Below are 10,929 nucleotides of genomic sequence, written 5' to 3'. Positions count from 1 at the left end.
CACAGAGAAAGTGTCTGTCATAAGTTAGAAAGATTTGACAGACATATTTGAACATCCGCGATCAATAACATTTAAACGACTGCAGTCAAGTGAGCTTTCTGTGGTCAAATCAGCCGCTCCTAAATGTAAAATGTGCCGATATTCTCTCCTTTACATCGCAAGCAAACACAACGTACTGAAAAGAAGTGTTAAATTGTCAAAAATCATCAATCAAATAAAGGTTAAATGTATTGTATATACTGTATATAGTGAAGCTATAGTCTTTCATCTTTTGTTTGTATAGTCTCACTTGCACATTTATTATATATAATATATTCTATTTCTACCTTGTGATTTTAGGCTGCTGTAATACTGCAAATTTCCCTGTGTAGCACAAATAAAGTAATGTCTTATCTTGTCATATAAAACACTTACTGTATATTACTTAATGTAAGTTATATTCATCAATCTTTGGAAGAGGTATTACATCCATAATTCCTATAAGTAGTTTATGATTCACTTTCCTTAGACTCAGTACCTCATGTAAATGCACTTTTAGCAACACAAATTTGGTTAATCGTCCACCTTATTTTTGTTACGAAGGGAATTTTGAACCTGGATTACTTTAAAACTACACAGTAAGTACTTCATATTACTTGTGTATGGAGTACAAGGGGTTCTTATTCCAATGAAAGGGAAACCATAAACTTGTAAAAATGATGGATGCTTTACCTCTTCAAAGATCGAAGAATATTACATTACAGAGTAAAAGTGTTTTATACAAGATAAGACATCACCTTTTTTGTCCCACACAGGGAAATTTGCAGTATTACAGCAGCCAAAACTCACAACAGGGTTAGAAACAGAAGTAAAAGATGCAAAAACAACTATAGATCCACTATTTACAGTATTTATAGCTATAATACATTTTACCAATGTTTTATTTGACATAATTAATTTACATGTAATCGCTATTATATAATTGTTTTGACATATAAATTTCAAATTTTTTTGTGATCGCTTTCGATAGGACTTTAATTTGAAAACCAGAAATAGGACTGCTTGGTTTGAACCATTTGAGATGAATTAACGTGAAGGAGAGAATATCGACGCAACCTTCTGATCACGTAACTTGGGTTCAGTGGATTGGAAATTGGAAAAAACAAGTCATTATACATTTTTTTTTATTTTATTTTGAAAATCAAATAAACAGTTTGTTATGTTTTTTCAAGTTTCGTTTTATTTTGAAAAACGAACAAACAAATGATACACGGATTCATTAGGTCACTGATATCATCTCTCAACTGCATGTCATTTTGTCTGTTTTACTCAGTGTCTTGTCAGGCTGTAAACAGTTTACAGTATTTGCAAAATGGAGGTCTTGGTCTGTATATCTGTCGTTTACACAGAAGCAGCAAAATAAAGGTTTGTTTGTGGCCAGACTGTACTATCGAGTGATTCAGATTAGATTTTTCGTATTTTGCATAAACTTTTCTTTCCAAACTCAATTTATTTTGCAGTGCTAAAATGATGAAGACCAGGCAAACATGGTGAGTGAGGAAGCTGTAGTACCCAGTACATTTTTAAAATGTTTGTCACTTCAAGGTGGCCGCACATTACTGTGAATATAGTGAGCTATGACATTAGCCACAGATGAGAAGGTGCCAGTTGTTATTTACTGTAACACCACTTGACAAATCGCTTCACATTTGGTGTGAATGCACCATAAAATCTTGGATCCTGCAATTTCTGTGAAGCAAATTGAATAGTTTTTCCATTAGATCAACCTTCCATTAGACAATACAGTAAGGTAAAAGAGTCAGGATAATTTTGCAGACTTAAAAAATAAAACTCCTCAAGATGAGTAATACTCATGTACAAATCAGTGGATTGCCCCTTTAACTTGCATCTGAGGTGACTGGACGGCTGAAAAACATTTAAAAATACAGCTGGAACACCCCTAAGGTGCATCTGACAAACAACAGTTAAAGTGCGTCTTCCAATCAACAAATGATGGAACAATCAAACCAAATAATCCAGCAAGGAGCTCAGAGGGCAGAGCTTCAGATGAGGCATGAGAGGGAGAAATGTTTTTCAGAGAAGGAGGAATCCTAGAGGCAGGTTCAGAATTCCAGGCCACTCTGTGACAGAATTCATGGTTTTGAGAGAATTGATTTTTAAAACTATATCAACTGACAGCAAACCATGGCATATCACACAGACACGACAAATACTAATCTACAGCATCAGACTGGCACTGTAGATTCAGACGATTTACTCAATCTCAACTGTGCGTTTGGACTATCTGCAATGACAACAGATCCAGAGCTAAATTTGGTTCAGATTTTAAAATTCATGAAAAAATGGTTCCTGAATGCAACAGTCCAGGTTAAGATGAGGCCCTGAATCTGTTCATGGGAATATCCAGAGTTGGAACTTCATCCAAATTTTAGGGGAGCAGTCCAGACAGAAGGTCCAAATTCATGCTTAGTTATCTTTGTCACTGGGACATGGTGTTTTATATTTTGGTCTAAGGTAGTTTCAAATTTGCACAACCCTCTCCTATTGTCCAAAGTAGTTCAGTTTGAACTTCATATGACTTTAGATCATATTTAGACTGTAGGTCAGTCTGAATTAGACAGCTACATTTCTCTGTAACTGGAAGGTATTTCATGTTTGGTAAAATACTATTAGGAATTGTAGGATGAGCTAATCTGGAATATCGATTGTTCAAGATCAAGGACAGACTGTGTTATGCAGGGTAGCCTTATCTTGGAACGATGATTGATGCACTTAACTTACAGTACTGCTTGGCCTACCCTTCAGCTCAAGCAATTTTAATTTGGACCCAGTTTGACCAACTCTCTATCGCAATGGCCAGATTTGAAACTAAAGTGTGCCAGCCTAGCTGCAGTATGGGAAGTAGTGTGAAAGCAGTCTTGATTCCAGATTTGGCAGAAAGGCAAACCATTTTGGTGCAACCCCAATTTGGGCAGTGAGTTGGTCCAAATTTGAAACGTTTATTTTTTTTTTTATTTGTCTCTGGAGACATTGTCTCTTGAGGGTATCAAACTTTGACAATCCATATTTAAGTGGGATTGACTGGACTGTTAAATGATAACGAACTGTGGTCTCCTATGTTAAATGAAATCCAGTTATATCCTATTTAATGCACTTTGAATAGCAGATTGATGTTAGTGCCTGGAGGAGAGGGGATCTCGGTTTACATAACTGTCTCTGTCCGTCCATCCGTCTGTTGTCTCTGTGTGAGGTTAGCAGCTGCAACCTTCTTTAGCGAGCTGGCTGTCAGTGTTGAGGCGTCCTCCCTGAGGCGCTGATGGTTTGTGCTGCACTCCTGACTCAGCAGCGTTTAGGTCCAGGCTGCCATCTTGGATGTTCTGGTAGATCCTCTTTGCTGCCTCCAGAAAAGCCTCCTCTACATTCTCCCCTCTGAGGAAGAACATAGCAAATAATAATAATTAATTGAAAATGATTTCTGAGGGGGTGCAAGTTCTTCAATTCACCTATATACTAGAGGTGGAATGGTTCATTCAAAAAATCCGTCCCGTTCGGTAAGCTTCTCACGGTTCGGGACACGTGTGTACCATTCGGTTTATGACATGCAATGTAGTATAAGCCTTGCGCCAGTAACCCAGTGAAGTTTTTTTTTTACATTTGGTACGAGGAGGCGTGTACTGAAGTGCTACAGCTCAGTTGCAAAAATGTCACAAGAAGACGCAGGAGGAGCTCCAGAGTTGGAGGATGCGCCAGCAGCAGCATCGTTTCGGGAGTGTGGGAGCATTTTGGATTTAATGTAATCTATGATGACAGCGGTAAAAAGTTGATGGACAAAACTAACTGTAAGCAAGCACAGCACAACATGTGTTACTTATGCTAGCGGCAGCACTTCAAATATGCTGGCGCATCGGCAGAGACATCACCCCAGTGTGATGCTTGACAGCACAAGGAAGAGAGAGTTGGGTAAGAAAAAGCAACTTCTGCTCCCTGCAGCATTTAAACAAGCACTCGGAGAAGTCAGACAGGTCAAAAGCCATGAGGAAAACAATGGGGGTGTTAATAGCTAAAGATGTGCAGCCTTATGCCATGGTGGAGGATGCAGGATTTCAGCATATGATTAAAGTACTTGAGCCGCGGTATAATATTCCATCCCACCGTCACTTCAGCAACACAGTAATTCCTGAACTGTATAAAGAGACTTTACTTTATAAAGAATTGTCTGACACAGATTACATGGCTCTTACTACAGATGGATGGACTTCCAGGGCCACTGAAATATTTGTAACTGTGACTGATCATTACATTAATTCGGAGTGGGAGATGAAAAGCTTCGTTTTGCAGACCCGCCCACTTTATGAAAGTCACACAAGTGAGCATCTTTCTGAATCACTGACACAAGCAGTGACGGAATGGAAACTAGAATTAATATATAAACGTGTAAATGCAGCAATGTCTCTCCTCTTACTGTTTCAAAATCTCTGGATTGTTACAATGATGTGCTTAATCCATAATCAAGCTGCCTCACTGTTTCAGTTTTTGCAAGATTGCATATGTCCTTAAGAATATCTGATAAAAAAAAATAGGCTATAGATCTGATACATGGTATGGTATGAGTGTAAAAATAATAGAAAAAAATAACAGAAACAAAAACTGTGACCCCAAAACCACAAAATGAACCAAACCATGGCTTTTGTGAACCGTTCCACCCATACTATATACTAATTCTGTGAAAGCTGTGCTAATGAACCTGATCTTGCTTATGCTGAGAAATACTGAACCAAATACAGTGTAGCATTGTGATTCTACATTTAAAATCCTCTGTATAAAGATTTTGATGACCACCCATGTATTCACTCAGCTAAGAAGGGAAGTAGAGGGAACATGGAGACCAAGGTCTAAAGCACAAGTAACACTAGTGGCGCATTTCCACCGACTCTACTCGCCTTGGCACAGCATGATTAGGGTGCATCTCCTCTACAAAAAAGAACCTACTTAACGTGGGCGGAGTCATCACTGCACGGCTGAGTGAAACTTTGGTGACTTCGTTTTATACGCGACACACACACACACACACTCTCTCTCAAAAGATGGCGGTGCGCATGAGTGCAGCAGCCGGAGAGCTCTCTGTGTGCTGTGACTCTTTTTCTCCTCTTTCCGCACCTTCTGGTGTTACTTCGGTGAGCAGTAAGAAGTACAGTAGAGAGGAATTACTCCGGACTGGAATGCGCTATGGAAAGTCAAATCCCAAGCGGAGATCGCACGACCGGTAAACAGCCCGTGGCTAACCAAGCCCGAGGCTAAACAAAGGACCAGGCGGCGCAGGAAGCGGGAGAGACCCGCACAGATCAGCGCTACCCAGCATTTTCCTCACGAACGCCAGGTCACTGAACAACAAGTTCGGCCACCATCGAGGCGCAGAAAACAGTACAGGACAGCTGCATCATCGCCGTGACGGAGACCTGGCTTCACTCTGGGGTAGCTAACGAGGCTATCATGCTAGCGGGACGCACGGCACATCGAGCCAACAGGACGAGCGACTCGGGGAAAAGCAGAGGAGGAGGACTGATCATCTACTCCAACAGGTGGTGTACCAACGCTACAGTGACAGAAACACACTGTTCCCCTGATTTGGAGTACTTAACACTCAGATGTCGTCCCTTCTATCTGGCCCGAGAGCACACGGTTGTTATGGTTACGGCCGTATACACACCGCCGAGTGCTAATGCTAGCTGCACTCAACAGACAGCAGTCTGCCCACCTGAATGGTTTCTTCATACCATTCAGGTGAGAGTTTGCTCACCTCAGGCATGCTTCAACACCACCAACTTGGACCTTTTTGCTCAGGACAACCTCACAGACTTCTCATCCACGGTTCTGTTTTATATTAAAATGTGCACGGATAATGTCACAGAGGAGAAGCTCATCAGACAATAAAAAACAGTGGATGAGGGACAGGGACTCTGCGTTCAGGTCTGGTAACAAGGAGCTGTACAGTTCATGTAGGTCCAACCTGAGAAGGGGCATTAAGCGGGTGAAAGCAGCGTATGCCAGGAAAATCGAGGGGCACTTCACAGAGGGAAACCCCCGACGTGTCTGGCAGGGCATCCGGGACCTTGTAAACATGCTCCAGTGCTCCCACCACTAGCACCTGCACTGACCTTGCAGAGGAGCTGAATCAGTTTTTCGCAAGGTTCGAGGTCAAAGAGGAGGAGGATGCCCCCACGCTGCTGCCCGCTGACAGCCTGGCCCTCACAGTGACAACGGAGGAGCTAACGAAGGTGCTCCGAAGTTTGAACCCATCTAAGGCTGCTGGTCCTGAGGGGCTGTGCACCTTGAACACTCTGGCAGTTACGCGAGGATGTTGTTTGTGGACTTCAGTTCTGCTTTCAACACACTTGTTCCGAGCAGACTGCTGTCCGTCTGAGAATCGGCGAGCACACCTGCAGATGGATCAGAGACTTTCTCACTGACCGCGTGCAGTCAGTCAGGCTGGGGGACCATCAGTCCTCAATCCTGTCTGTGAGCACCGGGGCTCCCCAGGGCTGTGTGCTCAGTCCATTGCTGTACACCCTGAACACCCATGACTGTGCACCAATCCACAGCAGCAACGTCCTCGTGAAATTTGTGGATGACACCACTGTGGTGGGGCTGATTGAAAACGGTGACGAGACAGCCTACAGGGAGGAGGTCCTGGACCTTGCTGCCTGGTGCTCCCTCAATAACCTGGCACTCAACTCCTCAAAAACAAAGGAGTTGGTGCTGGACTTCAGGAGAGGGAAGGAGGTTCTTGCTCCTCTTCTCATTGGGGGAGACCTGGTGGAGAGGGTCAGTGACTTCAGGAACGTACATTTCTCAGGACCTCACAGGGGGGACTAACGCCTGTACTTTTTGAGGTCACTGAAAAGGGTCAACGTGTCCCGGGACCTGCTGCTGTCCTTCTACAGGTGCTCTGTGGAGAGCATCTTCACCCACAACATCTTGGTGTGGTTCAGGAGCAGCTCTCAGGCTGACAAGAAGGCTCTGGAAAGAGTCAGAAAGTCAGCACAGGGCACCATAGGAGTGCAGCTGTCCTCTCTGTCAGACATTTACGACACCCGGTGTCTGCGCAGAGCCACCAGCATCACCTGTGACAGCTCACACCCTGGGCACAGCCTGTTCTCACTATTGCCCTCAGGAAAGAGGTACAGGTCCATCCAGGCCCGCACCTCTAGGTTTGCGAACACCTTTTATCCAAGTGCAACAAGAGTGCTTAACACTAAGTAACTCTTCCAATCTGCAATATTCTTACACTTCATACCCATGCAATATACACACCCCACATACATCCACTCTGCAGTACAAGTGACTAGTGACTTTACACAAGACTTCTGTAGTTGTTGGAGATTAACCCACGTTTTTAGGATTGTTAAGCAGTTTTAACTTATCTACAATTCGGCACTGTTCAACTTGATTTCTGTTCACACGTCTCTGGAGTACAGCCTCCTACTCTACAGTAGCAGCTGTCTGTGATGCCGCTCGAGATTGCCGGTGCTGTCCCTAAATACACCACTCCACTTTAAAAGACTCCTGTTAAATATAGAGATTTCCCTGGTAGTTGTTGGAGATTAACCCATGTTTTTAGGATTGTTAAGTAGTTTTAAGTGACCTACAGTTCGGCGCTGTTCGGCTTGATTTCTGTGTGGGACGTCTCTTCCTGTGACGGCACTGACAAATCATGGCATAAAACCTACTACTAGCACACTTGGAGCCTCGATGGAGCGGGTAGTAAAAATAGCACCTGGTACCAGGTACTATGCTAGTGGAAACCACAAACTAAGCACACGGCTTTACCTTTGTCATCTGTACAGAAATATTTAGCAGTCCATGTCTTGTTGAAAACGCGGCATTCAGGAATTAACTTTTGTTTTTTTTAACGTGAGCTGACATTTTTAGAGGGCCAGGGGTAACATTTTTTTTGTCTGCTGTGGGCACTAATGTAACTACCAAAAAATATTTGCATCTGCAGAAAAGAAAAAAAAAAGCAATATTGTGAGTGATATTTTTCACTCACATTTTTTCTATACTTTATCTGGTTTGATAATGAAACTTTAACCTGCAGAAACCATGACACTGGTTTGCCCAACCCTTTGACAATGACTACTTTCCTGGGCTTACCTGAAGCTGGGTCAACAAACACTCTACAACACAAATGCTTCACATTACTTTCCAAAAAAAATATTTGATTCAAAGGGCGTGTATGTGTTTGAACTTACGTCTTAGCGCTGGCCTCTAGAAACAGCAAACCTAATCAACAGCAGAAAGCAAATATCAGAACCAGTCAGTCTGAAAACCTGCTTTAATTTAACTGCATAACATTTCAAGAGCTTCCCGCTCACACACTCACCGTTCTCCTCAGCGAACTGCTTGGCCTCCTCATATGTCACGTCTCTCTGAGACTCCAGATCAGCCTTATTACCAATTAGAATGATCACCTGAAATTCAACAATCATTTATTAAAATCTATAATGCAGGAAAAGTAGAAGTCTGATTTTAAACTGAGCAGAGGGATTTCATGAAGCAAAAGGTTGTTATCAGCTGTCTTTGATAATTGACAGATGAACATTTTACATTGTAAATGGATTCACTTTAGCTTCAGGTGTTCAATAAAATATGAATCCCCATAATTCAACATGTACGACCTGGTCATAAAACATTGCTCATTGCTTAAAAACATTGCTTAATGTTTGCCTTTTTAATACATCATATGACGTATAAAAAAGGCAAATATTAAGTAAAATACTTCAAATACAATACAGGATTTTCATTATTTTGTCAGTCTCCATACTTGCTGTGTAAATACTGACTGTGTTTGGGTTGGTCAGGTTCCTGGCATCTGTCAACCAGCTGCTTAGGTGATTGTAGGTACTTCTCCTATTCAAAAAGAACATGAGGCGTTATTATTTAACAAATAGCGCACATATAAATTAGCTATTTAAGGTACCGCAATAATGCCACATTACTGCAAATTGGTTTTAACAGCACTAATAACACATGTTCTCTGATTACAATTTTCTCATGATGATTAAAAACCAAACAACTGTTGGATATTATGACACTGCACTGTATGTTACATTTAGTTACCATTTGTGTGCATTCACTGCACTTCACCACAGTAGTATAGTATTCATTATATAGGGTAGTCATTTGATATTTTTAATAGAGTTGGTTTGTAATTGTGTTTATTGTGCATTTGTATGCTGCCAAATTTACACCAAAACAATAAAATGTACAGCTTTTTTAGATAAAAATTAAATTAAAAAAATAACTAGTACCGCGCGCGGTGAATGAACGGGTGAGAGCGCGAGGCTCGAACGGCTCGGTGGATTGTTGTATCCACTTGAAACTTAGTATGTGGGACCCCAGACCCTTCCTCAACATGTCCGTAAAAGATCACCTCCCTACAGGAAGTGGAACGCCCGAAACAGGAAGTAAAGTCTTACACTGTCCGATTGACACAAAACTAGATATGTGAGTTACGGGACCTTCCCTGAACATGTTTCCAGAGACGAACAGGAAGTTGGCCATTTTAAACAGGAAGTGCCCTCTAACTTTGCCGTACGTTGTCCGATTTGCACGAAACCTTATATGTCACACCAGGGACCTGTCCTGAGCATGTCTGCAAAAGATGACCTCCTAACAGGAAGTGGAATGCCCGAAACAGGAAGTAAACTCTAAGATTGTCCGATCTGCACAAAACTTGATATGTAAGACAAGGGAACTTCCCTGAACACGTTTATGGACGCGCATTTGACCGAACAGGAAGTCGGCCATTTTAAACAGGAAGTGCCCTATAACTTTGACATACGTTGCCGATCCCCCCCGAAATTTGGATCGACATGTGCGCGTGTTCGAGCCGACATGTTCGAGCCGACCCGCGCGAGTCGCCGTGTGCCACGGCTCCCCGCGCGCCTCGCGCTCTCACCCGTTCATTCACCGCGCGCGGTACTAGTTATTTTCAGTACTAGTTATTTTCAGCGGCGTCCCCGCACATGTCGATCCAAATTTCGGGGGGGATCGGCAACGTATGGCAAAGTTATAGGGCACTTCCTGTTTAAAATGGCCGACTTCCTGTTCGGTCAAATGCGCGTCCGTAAACGTGTTCAGGGAAGTTCCCTTGTCTTACATATCAAGTTTTGTGCAGATCGGACAATCTTAGAGTTTACTTCCTGTTTCGGGCATTCCACTTCCTGTTGGGAGGTCATCTTTTGCAGACATGCTCAGGACAGGTCCCTGGTGTGACATATAAGGTTTCGTGCAAATTGGACAACGTACGGCAAAGTTAGCGGGCACTTCCTGTTTAAAATGGCCAACTTCCTGTTCGTCTCTGGAAACATGTTCAGGGAAGGTCCCGTAACTCACATATCTAGTTTTGTGTCAATCGGACAATGTAAGACTTTACTTCCTGTTTCGGGCGTTCCACTTCCTGTAGGGAGGTGACCTTTTACAGACATGCTCAGGACAGGTCCCTGGTGTCACATATAAGGTTTTGTGCAGATCGGACAATGTACTGCAAAGTTAGAGGGCACTTCCTGTTTAAAATGGCCGACTTCCTGTTCGTCTCCGGAAACATGTTCAGGGAAGGTCCCGTAACTCACATATCTAGTTTCGTGTCAATCGGACAATGTAAGACTTTACTTCCTGTTTCGGGCGTTCCACTTCCTGTAGGGAGGTGACCTTTTACGGACATGTTGAGGAAGGGTCTGGGGTCCCACATACTAAGTTTCAAGTGGATACAACAATCCCTGTTGGAGCAGCATCAAAAACTATAAATGTAATTCTGTCTGCTGTCACCAGGGGGCGCTGTATTTGAAAATTAATATTTTCATATAGATGTGTTCAGGGCCGGACTGTCATCAATCCTTGCAAGTTTGGTTCAGATCGGACCAGGATTGG

General features: G+C 42.7%; 1 protein-coding gene across 1 annotated transcript; it reads right to left on the bottom strand.

Moving 5' to 3' along the window:
• Window positions 1–1,196: 1,196 nt before the first annotated feature.
• Window positions 1,197–9,189, bottom strand: LOC122768355 (ras-related protein Rab-14-like). Its single transcript, XM_044024288.1, has 4 exons — window positions 8,841–9,189; window positions 8,381–8,468; window positions 8,250–8,280; window positions 1,197–3,429 (listed from the first exon to the last, which is right to left on the bottom strand). Exons 1-4 carry the CDS (start codon window positions 8,922–8,924, stop codon window positions 3,252–3,254), a joined length of 381 nt encoding a protein of 126 aa, XP_043880223.1. The 5' UTR covers window positions 8,925–9,189; the 3' UTR covers window positions 1,197–3,251.
• Between the last annotated feature and the right edge of the window lie 1,740 nt (window positions 9,190–10,929).

The sequence above is a fragment of the Solea senegalensis genome, linkage group LG4, assembly GCF_019176455.1.
Source record: "Solea senegalensis isolate Sse05_10M linkage group LG4, IFAPA_SoseM_1, whole genome shotgun sequence".
In the NCBI taxonomy this organism is placed as follows: domain Eukaryota; kingdom Metazoa; phylum Chordata; class Actinopteri; order Pleuronectiformes; family Soleidae; genus Solea; species Solea senegalensis.
The sequence above is the reverse complement of the archived record's forward strand: the minus strand, read 5'-3'. Positions and strand labels throughout refer to the sequence as shown.

Excerpts from the sequence above, each read along its gene's own strand:
- LOC122768355 (XM_044024288.1), bottom strand. The coding sequence starts at position 8,924 with ATGTTCTTTTTGAATAGGAGAAGTACCTACAATCACCTAAGCAGCTGG. Across the intron at positions 8,469-8,840 it reads ACCTGACCAACCCAAACACA|GTGATCATTCTAATTGGTAA; the intron begins GTCAGTATTTAC and ends GTTGAATTTCAG. Across the intron at positions 8,281-8,380 it reads GCAGTTCGCTGAGGAGAACG|GTTTGCTGTTTCTAGAGGCC; the intron begins GTGAGTGTGTGA and ends GCTGTTGATTAG.